This window comes from Thermobia domestica, chromosome 6 (genome assembly GCF_964235325.1).
Source record: "Thermobia domestica chromosome 6, izTheDome1.hap1.1, whole genome shotgun sequence".
In the NCBI taxonomy this organism is placed as follows: domain Eukaryota; kingdom Metazoa; phylum Arthropoda; class Insecta; order Zygentoma; family Lepismatidae; genus Thermobia; species Thermobia domestica.
In genome coordinates this window covers 13,779,760-13,799,042 of record NC_137459.1, presented here as the reverse complement: position 1 = coordinate 13,799,042, position 19,283 = coordinate 13,779,760, and the positions used below count along the sequence as shown (strand labels likewise).

The 19,283-nt window shown below is 35.8% G+C and overlaps 1 protein-coding gene across 1 annotated transcript in view; it reads left to right on the top strand.

Moving 5' to 3' along the window:
- The window catches only part of LOC145687850 (uncharacterized), a 38,070-nt gene that overhangs the window by 6,593 nt on the left and 12,194 nt on the right, over window positions 1-19,283 (top strand). The window contains exons 2-3 of the mRNA XM_081761321.1: window positions 7,614-7,703; window positions 16,231-16,389. Of these exons, the coding sequence (XP_081617447.1) occupies window positions 7,614-7,703; window positions 16,231-16,389 (249 nt within the window). The remainder of the gene's footprint in view (window positions 1-7,613; window positions 7,704-16,230; window positions 16,390-19,283) is intronic.

Genomic DNA, 19,283 nt, shown 5'->3' with positions numbered 1-19,283 from the left:
GACTGGCTCTGATTTTTTTTTTTTTTTTTTTTTTTTTTTTTTTTTTAATCGGTGGGTGCTGTTGGTTTTTAATTAGAGAAATCCATGGACTAAATGGAGAGCCGATGTCCCTGTTGAAATTGCTGTCTTCTTGTAATATAGTTGTGGCTTTCTTTCCTTTCTGTCCCAATACCCTGAGCATCTGGATAGCAGAGTGGTTTCAGTAAGTGACATGGCTTGCTATTCTTTTATCCTGTACACAGCCAGTCCTGATTTGTTGCTTGGAAACGTTGTATGTAGTGGGCAAGTTCCCTGTAGCGAACTTCAATTGTGCATCTGCTTTCCTGATGCTAACCGAGATGAGGACAGTGTTTTGTTCTCGAAACATCGGACAATGTATACATCACCTGGTTGATAATCTGACAACAGCTATTTGAATTCCCCAGTGTAATTAATAGTAAATAATCCCGTTCTATAAAAATTAATATCCTTAATTTGTGTTCTCTTTGTGAACCAAATTGCTGAATTTTCGGTGATTGCAGTTACCGACTTTTCGATACAGACATTGAAAACTACTGGTCGGATATCAATACATATTTATAAAAAAAATAGAAAAGCTGGATGTATATATATATGTATTGTAACAAAATTTAATCAGTGAATTTACGTTTGAACTTTGTCATTGTGAAAAGATACAATGAACTTAACAGAAAACAAGTAGGAGAACACAAGCTTTAACTAGTATTTAATGAGATAGGTAGACTTTAAAATCCGTGCTAAGTGCCAAAATGGTGAGTAAAAAGCCCAGATTTTACTTCACAACTGGTGGGACCTATATCCACGCGCATTCTTCTGGCGATTATTTAAACTACTTTCACAGTGAATACTAGAGAGCCCGTTGTTCGCTGAGCAAAGTTAGGCACATAGGCCACATCGTGACATTAAACCGAACTTTTTCCTTTTTGACACTTAGAACGGATTTTATTTTCAGTGTACATATATGCCTCTCATAATCTATGGATTTTTCTTTTAATAATCAATCTAAAACGAATGGCAGAAGGAATTAGTCCAGTTTTAGCTAGAGGATCGGAAGGTGATAACTGTATTAGGTCATCGAACTTTCAGTAATTGACTTATAAGTAACATTAGAAAATTCGCTAAGTTTCATTATATATATGTTTTCTGCGGGTTTATGAAGATAATTGCTCTGATAGTTTTCTTACCCTCAGCTTAATGTTTGTTGGCTGCTTGTTGTGTTAATATGTATTTTATTGTTCGTTGAAGGGTGGAGATCATGTTAGCACAAAACAGAAAAAGGACAAAATGGTAGCACAAAAGAGACAACAAAAACAGTTGATCGAGCAATTAAAAACACAATCGGAAGATCTACAGAAATATCCATATGAAACAGAAGAAGCCGGGCCGAAACAACTACATACTTCGATTCATTTCAGCCATTAATATCGTATGGATAATCCTGGAATAGAACAAAATATTTAGAATGGAAATGAAGATACTAAAAATAATTATCATTCGAACACCTACCAAACTTCTCTTTCCATAACTAAATGTATGATAAACTTTTCACCTTTTTATAACAAATGCCAAATTTACAGTACTGTCTATTTGTTGTTAATAATCTGTATCCAAACAAATCTGACAGAAAAAAAAATGCACCAATAGACTGCAGAATACTTTATATATTGCATAAGTATTCTGTTTGTGTTCAAAAACGTCTCAATTATCTATTTTCGTTCGTGAGTAAGCCTCACACTGTGAGGAAACTAGCGCCTGGGATTCAAACCCGAGTATATACTCTGGATTTGCTTATTGACATATAACAAAGACCACTAATCACTAGAAGTTAACTATCTTTATTTGGAAGTGGAGTACAAAATACACACTGTTATTTAAAGTTTCAGCCCAAACAAGTTGTGTCCATTTTACATACGAAATAAATCTATCCGCTGCATCACTAAATTATTGTGTATAGCACGTATCTATTAGTACGATTGTTTCCCTCCCCAAATTAGTCGCATTCCGTAAGTCATCCACAGTCATATGCCTACCGCTCATTATGGCATCGCCGGGGTTCGCGATTCACGGGGGTCTCCCGGGGCTAGTTCATTTCTCCACACTCACTGTCCCAGCTGTGAAACCATCTACGTAGGGGAACACAGTCACACGACTTGGAGCTGCTGCCTCACACACTGCTCGGAAACACTAACGGCACACACATCTGCCTTCCATAGTAGCAACCACATGGTGCACGTTAGACCGTGATTGTCGCTTTTTTTTCACAAATACATGTCACTTGGCGCCATCTGTGACTAGTAAAACGAAATATGGCCAGCATGTAGTTCAAGACCATCTGTGTCAGGTGTCATTTCTATTCCTTGGGAGATAAATGTTCTCATCCGGGATACAGTCTCAATCAATATGGAACGACCTGAATTTAATATCAAACTTTCGTTCATTTCCTGTATATTTCACAGTTACTGTTATCATCGAGGGGTGTAGTTAAGGAAGGTATGCCAGGTTTTATTTTGATGAGATCAATATTGCGAATCTAAATTTGTTGAAAAAAGAAAATAGCATCGTGATTGGTTCTTTGTTTTGCAATTTTTCGTTGTAGTTTCAAATAGAAGGTTTGAGTTCAGCAAAGCAGGCAGCTCCACTTTTTGACAACTGTTCTCAGAGATTAATGCGCTGCAGGAAAATTCGCTTTATCGCTTGGTGGAAAATGAAGGGAAATGTAGAGTTAATTTTATAAATAAATTTAATTTTAATAGAATTGTCTATTGCACCATGTTGTTAAATAACAATTTGGTTGTGTTTAATAATAATTGCATGTACACTCATGTCCAAAATGATTGTCGCATATCTATAACTCTCTTCCTGTAAGAATATAATTTGATAATGATTTTGCAGGGCACTTTTAATACTGTTAGTATGTGTATAATCGGGAAATGTATATTTGTGGTAAATTTCATAGGAAAAGAAATATAAATACGAAAATTAGAATGAGTAAAACAAAATGTTGCTAAATGGACAACAAAATTTTATTTTCGCTTTATTGTTCTTATTTACTGCTCTTTTGACACGAAATTTGCCACATACATGTATTTGCCGATTATACACATACTAATATTATTAAAAAAAAAAAAAAATACCGCACGAATTCGTTATCAAGTTATATTCCTACAAGAACATATTTATAGACATGCGACAATAATTTTGGACATGGGTGTACCTTGTAGCTACAAATTTCGTGTAAATTATGTTGGAAACATAATCTGAGCACTTGAAAATACTCAAGAATATATAAGAAAATTCTAAAGGATTTTGTTACTTCGGTTACCTTCATGTGGTTACATCTTATTGCGGTTCAATGTTGACTTCAGGAGTCCTCCAAATGGGTCTTTGACTCCGTTGACATCAACAGTTGTAGTTCTTACTGTCAGCTTGGGGTCTGTGAATAGCTTCTCGTGAACCTGTCACACATAGCTGACAATGACCGCTCGATAATACTGCAAATTCATCCTTGGGTTGAGGGCCTCTTTCAGGATGATGGACTGACTGTGGTGGTCATTCACCTGTAACCAGGGTTGGCAAGGTAATTTACTTGTTACGTATTTTACGTAATTTACTAGTAATATACGTCATGTAGAAAACCAGTTTTTTACGCAGACGTAGAAAACTATATTTCTTTCATTAAAATTAAGATAATTTTGAATAGTCGGTTATATTGTAAGCTCAGTTTTCTTATTTAAGCATTAAAACATTATTATCTTCTAAACATTATATTTAAAAGTAATCATTTCATGCCAAATCATAGTAATAAAAAATAAGTTTGGATAGCCCCTCGCCGGCCCACTACTACTTTCCACCTATTAGCGCACACCCAAACACAACCACCCAACATATAAGCACACACATTAAAAATATAAGTGTTGGTTCGGATATGTTTGAAAGTATCAAGTAACCTTTTTTGATTATAACAATTTATTGTTATACCTTTGCAGCTTTTAATATAAAACTCGAAACATTTCAGTATACTTCGAAACTTCTATTAGAAAAGAAAAAGAGATTGACTGTTAGACTAATTTCACCTTCATATTACACACTAACACACACACATAACTGATACGAAAAATACTGATCAGAATATTGAAATAATGAAATTTTAGAATAAACTGATTTGTTTTTCTTGCACGTCTCAACGATACTATATATACCACTTCACTTAGCACTGGGACATATTGAATTTTCGATGTAAAAGTTATTAGATTCTCATTTTAAACACACACAACTGAAAAAATATAAAAGCACCCAACATAACATTATACTAAATTTTTTGGAATGAACTCATTTATTTTGCACTTTTCTTCCAAGTCCAACAACAACACAAAATATATTACTTCCCTTAGCACTTGACTATCATTTGAACACTTAATGTAGACATTTTTCATGCTCATAATAAATAGACAAAACTGAAGAAAATACTCAACAGGATATTGAACTACTTGTTTCTTCGTTTTTTTTTTTTATTTATTTTTTTGGAAAGAAACATTTTGTCTTTCTTCCTAGTTCGAATACTGAATATATTTCACTTGGTTCCAATAAAACTGCGTATATCATTTCATTTAAAACTTAGCCATTACTTTAATTCTTAAAAAAAAAAAAAAAAAAAAAAAAAAAAAAAATGTTACATGCCATTTCCATTATAGTTTAGTACAATTCGAACACAATACTCTTAATCACACTAATATTCATAACTTGAGTGGTCTTGTAATTTGAGGGTGTAGTATATTTGAAGTAGTTTCTTCGAACGTTCGAAGCTGAACCGGTTTCTTGTGACGTTATGGACAAAGAACAAATTTGAGAAAAAAGTCTTTCAATTTGCGCTGAAGATGCTAGGATGTTCAGTAACTTCATAGCAAATTCCGACAACTCCTTATGTTGCCGAGTACCGAAATACCAGAATGCCCGTGGTATTGTAATTTCCTTCTTCATAAGTTCTTCAAATTTTCCACATTTACCCCGATATTGCTAGTAGCTAGTTATTCCTGAAGGGCCGAGGTTTTCCAACAGAAACTCCTCTACTTGTTCGTGATGCTTTTCTCAGACATTGCAGAAAGTCGTCACAAATGGAGACCAAGAAGGCTTACCATTGTTGTTATATTGCACAATAGTTTCTTCCATGGCTTCTCTGGCATAAAATTTTTCTCGATTACAGAGGGTTTAAAACATGAAACATAATGAAATGAGTTTTGAAAAGTCACGCATGTAAACCGTATTATACAATGCTACTTTACAAAGCCAGTACAAAATTCCCAGTTTATGCTTACGGATTAAGTTTTGCAAAATCCAGCTAGATTCCATACAATTTTAGGAAGAATTTTTTTAAAGCTCAGCGCGTAGAACGTTTTCTTTTAATTTGTAGACCTGTTTCTAATTTTTTTACGTACTTTACGTAAATTACGCGTATTTTACACGTCACGTAGAAAACCTTTTTTTACGCGTAATTACCCAACCCTGCCTGTAACCCTTACTTGTTATGGTATTGACGTTAAAGACAAATTCTGAATCATTCTTCACAAGGTACTCCATGACCAGTCCTCTGCTCTTGGTTGAATCTATCTCTCGCTGACTGAAATCAAAAGGTGATCGTGAGGCAGTTGAAAAAGGTGCAAGGTACACTCATGACCAAAATGAGTGTCGCATTTCTATAACTGTCTTCTTGTAAGAATATAATTTGATAATGATTTTGCAGGGTACTTTTAATACTGATACTAAGTGTATAATCGGGAAATATATATTCGTGGTAAATTTCATAGGAAAAGAATTATAAATATTAAAATTAGAATGAGTAAAACATGTTGCTAAATGGACAAGAAAGTTTTATTTTCGTTTTATTGTTCTTATTTACTTTTCTTTTGACATGAAATTTGCCACATACATGTCTTTGTTGATTACATACATACTAATATTATAAGAAATACCGGGCGAATTCTTTATCAAATTATATTCCTACAACATATTTATAGACATGGGACAATAATTTTGGACATGAGTGTACATGAAAAGTGAAGGTGAAGGATATCGTGATTTCTGCTATCGATTTATTACTTAAATATACAATTTCCATATTTTGTTCAATAGCACAGACTAAGCATTGCTCTGTTGAAGAAAGAAGAAGAAACATCATATTTGGTGACCTTCGTTCTCGTTGAGGAGAATAACCAATAATGTCAACCAATTGGTAGGTTCTGGTACGAATTTGGAATATGAGGCTTACTGGAACGTGAACGGAGCTTTGACTGCATAACTACAAAATGTATCAGTCCAGCATACAATATTACGACATTCCCAGCAGTAGTGTTAGGGCGTTGGTAAAGATGTCTATATACATAATATGTAAGTCATGGTAATACGATAGGTTACTGTGATATACAGTATGTCGGAAAAATAACAGGTCTTTTTAAATTAAACAAAACGACTTAAGTATTTTAACATCTGTAGTTCTGTTTACATCCCTTGCGCATCCCTTGCGCATCAATACATCGCTGGGTACGTTCAATCAAAGCAGGCATAGAGTTTTTAATGTTCTTTTTCGGAATCACCTCAATGACCCTCGTCACGCCGTGTGTAGCAGTGTCAGAAAATGTTCCTTTCATGGCCAATTTTAATTTTGGGAATAGGAAATAGTCACACGGCGATAAATCAGGCTAATACAGAGGATGTGGAAGCACACAGATCTGTTTTTAGCCAAAAAGTCACGAACTGCGACGGTTCTGTGACATGGTGCATTGTCGTGCAATAAACACCACCTGCCTGGTGCTCGATACTCGGACCTTACGCGAACGATTCGCTTCCACAAACGCTACATAACACCCAGATAATATTCACCATTAACAGTTTGACCCTGTGGAACGAATTCCCGAACTATAATACCTTTGGAATCGTAAAATCTCATCCCGGTTTTTGATTTTCGGTCTGCCTGGCTTTGGGTCGTCTTCCAAGGACTCTCGACCGTCCCCGGAATCGCGTATACCACTCGAACTCACGTGTACGAGATAAGCACTCATCACCATACACTAGTTTCATCATTTCCGAAGTTTGTGTAAATGTTTTACCTAGCTTAAAATAAATGGCTTTTTGCTCTATCGTGTTTTTGTGACTAGGTGACACAAGTTACACTCACTTTTCTTACTATAATTTGACACTCCGTTAATCGGTTCTCATGACATTTAGTTGAGCAGATATCCGGCTTTTCGATTATATGTTTCTTCAATAGATGGAGCTAGTAGTTATTTGTAAAGAAAAGAAGTTGAGTTACTTTTCTGACAATACTGTGTATTTATTTCACATAGTTCTAGATCTAAATGTGAAGCCATTTACTCTAGAAACAGGAGGGAAATACAACAAAGAATTTTGAAAGTCACCATCACGTCGTTCGGCTGGTAATAGGGAAAATTTCTTCTACGATGACCAGACTCTGTGTTTAAACTTGGGACTCGTTGATTGTTGAACGAGAAGGTTAACCGTTAATCTAAGACATAGTGTAAGTTGTAATCTCTATGATACACCTGTACAAATTTAACTAATGCAAACTAATTGTTTATTTTCAGCTGCGGCGCTCCGAGCGAGAAGATTAAAACGGATTAATCCGAAAAGTCAAAATGTAGTGGTTTCCCCACAGGCCAGTTTTCCGGCTCCACGTAAGTTTATTATTTATTTATTTATTTATTTTTAATAGTAGAATATTCATTCTTTAATGTACAATTTTTAATTTTTGAGACAATAAATGTATAAAGTTGAATATTTGTTCCACATACAAAGTCACACCATGAACCTTTCGATAAATGTAAGAACATAGATAAGTACCTTCCCCAAGTTGTGTCGTAGGCTATTCACAGTTCGTTTATGCGCATCGTCAGGAGAATTCAAATATTTTCCTTAAACCTTATCCTTTCTATGCAGAGAATTTACTTCAACATGATTTAAACAGTGTTGCAGACTTCAGCAGTGTTCATCATATCTTCCAAACGGTTTGAAATATTGATGTGCTGTAAACAAAAAAAAAAAAAAAAAAAAAAAAAAAAGTCAATTGTAAACCACACAAAGTATTTAGGTACTGTACTTTTCTTTTTTTTAAGTAAAAGAAAGGAATATCAAATTTACAAGCCCTAGTAACTTCGTTTCTATTCATTTTAAACATGACCTCGGTATTTTGGATGTGCATTATCCTGCTGTGTATCTCAGTCTTGTTGTGTGTCTGATAGAGGCTCCTAAACTTTGGACGTTTGTGATACTATATCATCCTTAGTTTGCAACACTGAATAATAAATGTGGTATTTTAATTTTTCGTTTAACATGTAGATTCGAAATATGTAATAATCTGACATAGTGCCATTTGAAAAACCGTAACATTATATTGGGTTGGTCGGGGGCTGCGGTGGCTCAGTGGTAGAACGTTCACCTCTGGTGCATGGAGTCCTTGGTTCGATTCCAGCCCGCACCAAGTGAGCTTTCTGGTGGACAAACATAGCGTGCGTGGTTTTCCTCGTGGTTCTCCCGTTTCCTCCGACTTTCTTTATTCCACTATTTCCTTCATTTCTCATCATCACCGTCTCTTTTAGCCTACTCGGTATAATCGTGGGACGTAAAATCAGATTTAATTTCATTTTTTCATGTTGGGTTGGCAACACTGTTCATTGGCTGTTTGTTTAATACATGCGAAGATGTCCCCTTTCTTATAGTTGCTTCGTGCAAAGTTTCGCTTTTCTCCCTCTTTAGGATTTTCCGTTATCATAGTTGGACATTATACACAACTGAACATTTTAACTTTTGAACATGATTACTACCTACGTCGGACTGTATTTTATCATAATACTTGAATTATAATGTGTCTCCAAAGGGAAGGGAGGGTGCATGCCAAAAGTCGAGTGTATGATCTGCTGTGTTATCAATACAACTTCTATTTTACCCGAGCGACACCTTTACTTCATCACCCAACAACTACATATTATAAATTTAAAATTGTGTTGGAGGTAGTTCATTATAACAACCACCCCTGCCTAATTGGTCTAAATCGAGTAGTCAGACAAAGAGTATTTTTGAAGGGAAGCAGCAATTCTTCTAGTAGTCAAGTTGGCGGAAATTATGGTGATTGGTACGGCAACTTTGACATTAGTTCCAGCCGTAGTCAGAGTAACAGCTGGCTTGGACTAAATTAGTTCTTCTGTACTCTGTAGTATTTTGTAATTGTTCACATGTAATTCTGTACAATGATTTCACTTCTGCAACTGTTTATCTTTTTGTCCTTCTGAAATGACCCTTGATAATTATATTAACAAGTATGTTCAAATGGAGGACAATTTCTCTCGGACGTAAGCCGAAGAGCCGTTTGGATTCTGCTTTAAGCTTATGTGATGCCTTCCAGCATAACCTGGTTGTTACATAATAACACCAAGGTGAAGCAAACTTATTTCTATCCATATGTAATATAAATACATCGAGCAAATTATTTAAACAAAAAAAAAAAAAAAAAAAAAAAAACGGGTTTAAACAAAAAAAAACTTTTTTTTTTCAATAAAAACCATGATTTTGCCTACACTGACTTTGGCGTGGGTGTCAGGTGTTATTATGCTCCCCCTCCCTTCCTGTCTAGGTAGATAACTTATTGGTCGCCCCTCGTATACTCTAGATGTCATTTCTTCATATGCAGTATTTCTTAACCCAGATTCCCAACAGAAACAGCAATCATATTGAGAAACCAAATTAATCTCAGAGTGGCTAGGGTCAGACTTGAACCGCAGACAGAAGTACACAAGGTTTTTATTTACGAATTTAGATGTTTATAAATAGAATCAACTATGCAGTTTATGAGTTGATCCAAGTAGACTACGGCATAGGCAATATACAATTTTTATGGTATTGTCATCCGTTCACCATATTTGGATATATATTTACGCATGGAAAAGAAAGTATTTGACAGTTGACAAATTATCTTTTACCAATAACTCGGAAACAAATTAATTAATTTGGATCTTTTTGTTGTTATCCTTTGAATAGTTATAATTTGATAACTTGCCAAAGTCGTTACTCTAATAGGTTAATTTAATGTTGAGTTACTAGGAAAAGAAATTTTTTCAACTGAATAATACTTTCTTTCGTGATGGTACAGTGGCGGCTAATGTTAGTGTTGCAGCGTTGCGCAACGACCAAAGTATTTCAAGAAAAAGATATTACCAGTAATAGTAAAGAACAGGAAAAATTACTTTCCAATACTCTCGTATACTTTAAATAACATATTTTTAACTTCTATAACTGTAAAATCCATTAATCCGTTTTAAAAAGAGAAAAACAATCCGTCAGAAAGTCTATAATTTGTATTGCGTTGCAGGAAACCTACAACGACCAGATTTCTACAGCGCGGCAATTGGAGCGAATGTTAAGTCTCCTTTCCCCTATCCCAGAAGTTAAAGGCTCTGGTCGTTGCAGTGCTTGTGCAACAACGCGGCATGGTTTTCTGTGAACGAGAAGGTCTTTCGCGCTAAATAAGATTTCTGAATTTTATTTCACTGCCAATTACAAATGGAATTTATTTTTGTGCATTCATATTTTTAAATTACGGGACTATACTGAAGCAAATCGATATAATGAAAAAAAAAAAAAGTCACAGAAATACAAAATAAGAAAGAAAATACGTAATGGAATAGAAAACAAATTAAAATAAACACGCATATACAAGTTAATTCTTAGCTCATATAGATAATGAAAGCTTCTTGTACAGCAATTTGTGAACCAAATATTAATAAGTCAATATACAGAACCCCCTTCCCCTCTCTGCATAGTAGCCTATTGTAGTGTATACATACTATCCACTCTTGAATGTATTTTATGCTCTTGATAACTTTCCACATAAAATTGTATAATGGGAAACGTCACATTGAATTTGGGACTAGTTAGCCACGAGAGAGGGGTCCACCGGGTTCGGACTTCCCAAAAATTTCCAAACTCGACAAACATTAGTAGATTTTCTTAACGAACTATACTTGTTTAACAGAGAATTGATTCATGTACGCTAAATATTTTATTTTACTCCTCATCGTGTACTCTCTCTTTTCTTATAAAAATAATCGTTCTATCATTTTTATCCTAAGAATATAGGTGACGGTAATTAAGAATTACTTATTGTCTTTTCGGGTGCAGAATAAGACAGGTTCGATGTTACATAGACGTTTCGAACCCTTCAAATACTTTGGACTCCTCCCAGCAAATATTTCTGGGTGTAGAACTGGCAATAGACTTTCGGCTTGTGTTACATGCTGATCCTACATCTAGCTGGTTTCAAAGTTTGCTTTCCAGAACGTATCACATTAATAAGTATTATTTCGCCTGTGTGGGAGTATAATTTGTTCATCGTACATTTGGATAATTTGAAATGTAGTTTTTCTTTTACGCATGTGTGTGGGTTGGTGTATATGTGACATTCGTGATTCTTATACCTCCTTTATATCTGCTGTTTCTCCGGTTTAAATTCACAGGACATCTTATGGCAGGAGTGTTGTTTGCCTTAGATATACTTCTACAATTTGTTTTAAATTTTCCTAGATAAACTGAATAAAGTGTGTTCAATTTACATTTTTTTATAGCATAGTCTCTGCCACGAACTGTCTTCTATGTACGCTGCAGGGGAATTTGGATCACTGTCAGGGACTGGGTGTGCTAGAATGAATTGTTCGCAATAATCTTAAAAAAAAAAAAAAAAAAAATCTACAAAGTTTCTGAAATTGATATTAACTGTTCTTATGGCGTCAGCAAACGGAGACAGGCTTTTTCCACACCTAAAAGAATTGACACTTTCAAGGAATTGAACGTTCCAAGAAGGTTATCACCATTGGTTATGCTTTCAATCAAAAAATGCCTCATAATGGGAATACCAGAGTTCAACCAGCATGTATTAGACAAATTTACTTCAATCAAAGAGAGAAAAATGGACTTACTAATTAAATAAGGTGACTAATCGGATAAAATGTTCTGAATTATTTTTTAAAATCAGAATTTTATTTAATTTCACATGTTACATGGCATTTGCATCTAAAGTTTTGCTGATTAGTCAATTAGTCCAACTATATATTTTCTGTCTCCGACCGTTCGTACTGCAACACTGAAACCACATTCCACCGGCCACCACTGTATGTGTATTAGGTGTGTGAGCTTTCACGTTGAGAATGGCTTGAAACAAGGAGATGCGTTGTCGCCGTTATTATTCAGTTTTATTCTGGAATATGCTCAGTGCTGCTATTCAGCCGGTTCGCTAGAACCGGTTGTTAAAATATTTCGAGTTCGCAGAACCGTTTGTTATACCCAGACAAAACACACACAAGCATGACCTAACCAAGAGTGTAAGAAAAAAGCCAAACAAATTTGAGAAAAACATCTCTGTACTTTTCCACCTGGCTTGTATTGTGTGAAAACAAGCAACTTTCAATTGTTTCAATTCAATGGACAGACAGAAATTTGAATGGGCAGATAGGAATTTGAATATGAATTCTGGGATTTTGTCCGGGATACTGGAATCTGTGAGTGTAATAAATGTAATATGTATCTAAGGGGTCGTCCACATATTACGTAACGCGGAAAAGGGGAGAGAGGGTTTGGTCTTGCGTTACAAAGTATGACACTAGGGAGGAGGGGGCTAACGTCTTCGTTACGTAACGTTTCTTTCTGTAATATTTATTTCTATTTTTATGCAATCTTTTAAACAAATAATTTTAGTCAGTTCTTTTCATTTTTATAAATAAATATTTATATTGTTTTGGAAAATTGAGAACATACAGCTCGTATAAATTCAACCATGCAGAAAGGATTTTAAGGCGCTACTAAATAGCAGCATGACTGGTGACGAATCCTGCGTGTATTGCAATACAATAAAGCTCTGTTTTGTGGCTATTGCCGCAATGCATTTACGGTACACGATCTTCTGGAGTTAGTTGTTAGCGATCGTAACTACCGCTTGAAAATGCAGTCGCGTTTTCACTCGTATCGCTGTATCTGAGACTAGATTTAAAACTTTTGGTTAGAATCATTTCCCACTCTATTCTTCCAAGAAGTTTCGCATGTGAAACAGAAGAAACTCTTTTTCGTGAAATCCGTGACACAAGCAAAATAAGATATTAAAAACCGAATTCGTCGGATATTCATCCCATACTGAATTTATCAAGAGAAATCGAGTTTATTCGCATCCAGACACTGATTTAGGACAAGAATTTGAAAAGGGGTAAACTGAAGTCCAAAGATGGTGATCGAAACCTTGTTCACAAACGAGATGTCCCTCCTTCACGTGTAGCCACGTCGAATCTGTGATCTACAAGGAAGAAAACTTCTTTGTATTGTCGACATTCGGAAACTTCAAACACAGGAAGCATCCTGGATTCCAGAAAAAAGAGATCAATGTCAATTCTCTAGATCCTGTTTTACCTGTATTTTCCTGCAGCACTTCCTCTTTGCCAATCATCGGTGACCTAAGAGCTTGGGTACGATCTCCTTGGGAAAACAACAGTATGGGATTTCGAAGAATTAAGACTGGTTAATTAAACAACCTTATGGAGTTAAAATAATATTATGGCACTATCATTTTCTAATACTTTGATTTGTTGGCGAAATAACACTACAAACATATTCAAAATATGAACATTTTGTAATGAAAAGTTGTGCCATTAAAATCATTTATTGTGATAATCCCCAAAGTAAGCAAAATTGGTAAAAAAAATAATAATAATAAAATAAATAAATAAATAAATAGAATAAAATAAAATAAAAATAAAAAATCAAAATCAAAAAGCGTTACGTAACAAAGGGGGAGGGGTTCAGTCTTGTATTACTACGTGTCAAGGAAGAGTTAGGGGGTAAAATTGATCAAAAACTGCGTTACGTAATATGTGAACAGCCCCTAATGCCTATTACGTGTGCTACCTATCTGCAACAAGTTTTTGAATGACTGCAATATCTTTATTAGATCCGGAGATATGTACCTTTGAAGCAATGTGTACAAAATTAAAGTGGCTTTTTATCGATATCTCGATCGATTGCTTGTCATGACCAATACTATCATTCCTCAAAATATGGCACTTTCCTGTTGGGACACACTATATATATATATATATATATATATAGAGAGAGAGAGAGAGAGAGAGAGAGAGAGGGTTGTTAAAAGATTAGAATAGCACCATTGAATATGCTATAAGGAGAATCAAAAATACTAACCAGGGCCTAGAAATGAAAGACACCAGGTTATGACTTACGCTGATTACGTCAACTGATAGATGATGGTATCAGCACAATAAGACTGAACGCAGAGACCTTATTAAACGCCTTCAGGGATATATGTTTAAAAATAAATGCAGGAAAACTAAATACATGAAAATTGACTGAGACCATTATTGTGCAAATTATGGGTACGTTAAAACATCAAACAATACTTTCGACAAAGTGGATGTGTTAACAGGTCACATCCATATCCATTAAATGTCGACTGAAAACAGGGAACTCGTGTTATTATTCAGCTCCAAATCTTTTCTTTTCGCGGGGGACGGTGGCTCAGTGGTAGAGCGTTCACATCTGGTGGTTGGTGTCCCTAGTTCAATCCCAGTTCGCTCCGTGCGGACTGGTACATAGACACCGTGCTCGTGGGTTTTCTGGGGTTCTCCCGCTTTCTTCGTTCCGCCATTTCATTCATTTATCATCATCATCGTCTCCTTTAGCCTAACCGGCATAATTGTGGGACGTAAAACTTAGATATTTCATTTCATTTCTTTTGTCTTCACGAATTCTATCGAAGAATTAATTATGCCTGTTGTGCTGTATGGTTGCGAAACATGATCGCTTACTCTGAGAGAAGAACGCAGACTGAAAGTATTTGAGAACAAGATCCTGAGACAAATACTCGGATCCAAGAGGAAGGGGAATGGCGGAAACTTAATAACGTAAAACTGCATACTTTATACCGTTTACCAAACATTGTAAGGGTCATCAAGTATAGGAGGCTTAGGTGAGCGCGTCATTTAGCCAGAATGGATTAAAGTAGGAACGCTTTCCAAATTTTAACAGGAAGACCTGGGTGGAGATGGGAGCACATTATTACGATGGATGTTGCAAACGTACGAATATAAAATAGAAACTGGATCCACATGGCTAAAGTCAGTGAAGAAATTTTGTAAATGTGGCATTGAAAGTCCGAGTTCCATAAACGATAGAGTGATAGAGTAATGTATTATGTACACGAAAAAGGTCGAATTTTAACCCTATAAGGAAAAAAGGTGAAGTAAGACGTACCTGAAAAATCAGAAATAATCTGCGTTAGTTGCAATAACCTATCTTCAGCGTTTGGGTAGACTGTAGATCCCACATTGGTAGAACTCAGAGGAACTACGTTGTCCTCAAAGAAGCTGTCCAGTATTTAGTTCAGTTTATCTAGGTTACAACAGTTGTTCCTGCACTTGCTAGTCTAACGAAATAAATAAATAAATAAATGATCATCCGAAATTTTGGTAGCTAATATATCGACGAGTTAACTTTTAATGAATCATTCAGTATAAAGAGTATACCACATTCAGGTAGATTGTCCGCCTTTCACCGAGTTCTTAATTTAATTTTTTGCTAAATATCACCTAAGCATTTATCAATGGATTCTCACAATAAAAATCTTAAAACTGAATTGTAGAGAATCCATGAGCATTTAGTCAGTTTCTTCAAATCTTCGATAGAAATTATCTGGAGGTAATTTTCATATCTATTTACTGAAAGCTTGAAATTGAAATTGACAGTGAAATGAAATCTTTTATTTTACGTCCCACGGTTATGCCGGCTAGGCTAAAGGCGACTGTGATGATGAGGAATGAAGAAAGTGGGAGGAAGCAGAAGAATCCCGAGAAAACCCACGGGCACGGTGTTTATCTACCACAAAGTTCACTTGGCGCAAGCTGGTATCGAACTAGAAACCCCATGCGCCAGAAATGAGCGCTCTACCATTGACCCATCGCGGCACAAACTTGAATTTAAGGTTGCTTTGTTATTTAGGTGTAAAACGAGTTGAGTAACAGCTTAGTATCGGAACGAAATGGAAGCTATTCTCCTAGAATTTTTAACTGCTTTAAGTAAACAGTATGAGCGTCTTATACTGAAATTGTTGGAGTCATTGAATTATGACCAATTACTAATTGTATTTGTGTTCTATTCCAGCAATGTCTGCACCAGCGGCCGTTCCGATGCACCCTGTAGCGGTTGGACCCCAGCCTAATATGTTCGCCCACGTACCCCACTTGGGTCCTCCAGCGCGAACTCCAATGGGACCGAGGCCAATGCTTATGACACCGCCAGGACCTCCACCAATGATGGCAGGCAAGTTTCTTGTTAGCTTTGATTATTTATCCGTAAATAAACTACCCTTTTTTTAAAGGTAGGAAGAAAATTCGAATAACCTCCCCGGGAGAATCATATATAAGCCCTAAGTTTAAAATTTTGTCTCGATACCTTGAAGGGTATGGGTCCTTAGGCGAGTGTGCATCAGGACGGACAGATGTCGAAAAATCGTTTTTCGATATCTATGAGTCATGAAACGTGTGAATCTGTTAAAATTTTGAATTGGATTTTTTTTTTTTTTTTTTTTTTTTCATTCTCTCCTTTCGTCGCTCGAAAGTAAAAAGGGCGAGAGACTTTAGTAAAAGCTTTCTGTAGCCCCCTGTACTATTTTGTTTATTGCCTCACTAAAGAAGAAAATTTGGTGAATTATAAAAGCAAAAGTTATAAAGAGTGATCGATAAGTGTGTAAAGTGGATGTTGAACGCTTCACTAACAAGGGAAGTTCGGAAGAAAGCACTCGTCTGCTGAGAAACTAAGCATGCCATTTGAAAGACCAATTTATGCTGATTACAACAAGCTAATAAAATTCCGTTACGGTTGAGAACTTTTCGGGAGATTCAACTTTAAATGCACGATTGCGCCTCCTAGGGACCTACAATTATTATACAGTTTTGATGGGTTGAATTTGCTACTCCATCACTGGAGTTCATTCATAAATTGTCCATTGCGAGTTGGATGGCGAGTGACAAAGACGTAATGGTTGAGAATATACCAAAGAACTGCACACGATGTGTACAATCATTTGATGTGTTTGGATTTCGACCAATCAAATATTATGGCAGGAGATTTGTACTTACTATGAAACTTTTTCATCCGGACGTTATGATGTACCGACGAAACAATTAAATAAAGTCCATGCTAATGAATCAGTTCCGATCACCGCAATACATTGAATTGTTTCAGTATTCGTAACAAATTATATACATTTTAAATCACCTGTTTAATTAGCTTTACGCTTTGGTTAAGCGAACTGTTCCCTTGATAGATGCAACGCAATTGAACATATAAAATGTTCATGGTACAAGGAAATATTTTGCCTGCGTCATTTCTTCACAGAACAGAAGAACAACAGTGATCAATTTTCATCCCTAACCTATCATTAATATGAACTTTATAATGACTAATTTTAACTAACAAACCTGTTAGCTATTGCAAAATAGGCTTTCTTTCTGTTACCTCCGATAGATTTCAATTCGTATGTCTATATTCGTTGCTAATGATGTACTTAACGCGTTTAAATGCGCCTAATTATTTTTTCATACAAACTTTCAAGTTGAATCTGTCGAACAGTTCTCAACCGTACAGACATTTTATTAACTTCTTGTAATCAGCATGAATTGATCCTTCAAATGGCATGCTTAGCTTCTCTGCAGGCGAGTGCTTTCTCCCGAGCTTCCCTTGTGAGTGGTATGTCTAGACAAAGTCCTACTAAAACATACCTCTACTTTTTTTTATTATTTGTAGTTATTTCGAACACCGTAGAACCCTTTGCAGTTACTTGAGACTGATGAAACTTTCCCTGTACCTATACTTTAAATAATCTTGTAATTTGTAATCGAAAACTTAAATTTAATAAGAGCTATCATCAGTTACCCGCTTCGCTGCGTTATATTAAGAAAAAATAGTAATATGTTGTTTCATTAGTCAACAACTTTTTACTATTACTAAAGCACTCTTTGATATCGGTCATTTTCGATGATTTTTATATATCTAACTCCCTTCCCCATGTTGCGGGGTATGACATAGGAAGTGTCAAAGTGTCATTGTTCATCCCAATGACCCCGAAAAATATGAATTCGATCATTCATATATATATATATATATATATATATATATATCCCTCCTCCCCCTCCCCCAAGTTGTGGGGCTGAATTTGGATTTAAACGGCATCACAAGTGTCACTGTTCATCTCAGCGACCACGAAAACTATGGATTCGACACTAATATCGGTCATTTCCGATCATTTTTAATGTATCTCCACTCTCTCACCTTTAAGTTACAACGTCAAAGTGATACGACAAAAGCAATGTCAGGTTTAAACTTCGTCCAGGTTGTAAATTTGATCGAGATCGTTCGGGTGGTTCAAGAGTGATGAAGTCACAGTCACTTTCATTTTTATTTTTTACATATATTTTCTTCTACTTTGCACCGTCAAAGTTAAATGATAAAAAATATCCCAGGCCTGAATCTCATCTACGAGGCACGTCCAGAAAGTAAGTTCCGTTTGGTAATAAAAATAAATTGTGTACATATACAGAAAAATTATTTATTGCACAAAATTCGACAACTCTTAAACTACTTTTCCACATAACTGCCGAAATTTTGCAGGCATTTCTCATAGCGTGGCACAAGGTTTTGTATACCTTCTTCATAGAAGTTTGCCGCCTGTCTTCAACCAGTTGGAAACAGTTTCTTTCAGCTCGTCGTCATTGTTGAAGTGTTGACCGCCAAGGAAAGACTTGAGATGTAAGAACAGATGAAAGTCGCTAGGAGCGAGGGCAGGCATTCAGCGCATTCAGAAAACGAATCACCGCTCAGATTTCACAAGCGGCGGGATTTTCAATCAACCCCGACATTGTAAACAAGCACAACAAAGCATACGTGAGTGACAGCGATTTCCGAATGGCGCACGTTTCTTCTTCTTGATACAGAGCGTCTACCGCGCATGTGCGCAACTGCGATCGCAGCGCTGCAGCGGAGATAAATTGAAACGGAACTTACTTTCTGGACGTGCTATGTATGTTGAAAATTTGATCGAGATCAGTCGGGTGATTCAAGAGTTAGTTATTAAGTTCTATTTATTTTTATAGATCTCTCCCTCTCCCTAAGTTCTACCGTAAAAGTGACATGATAAAAAGCACCCCAGTTCCGAA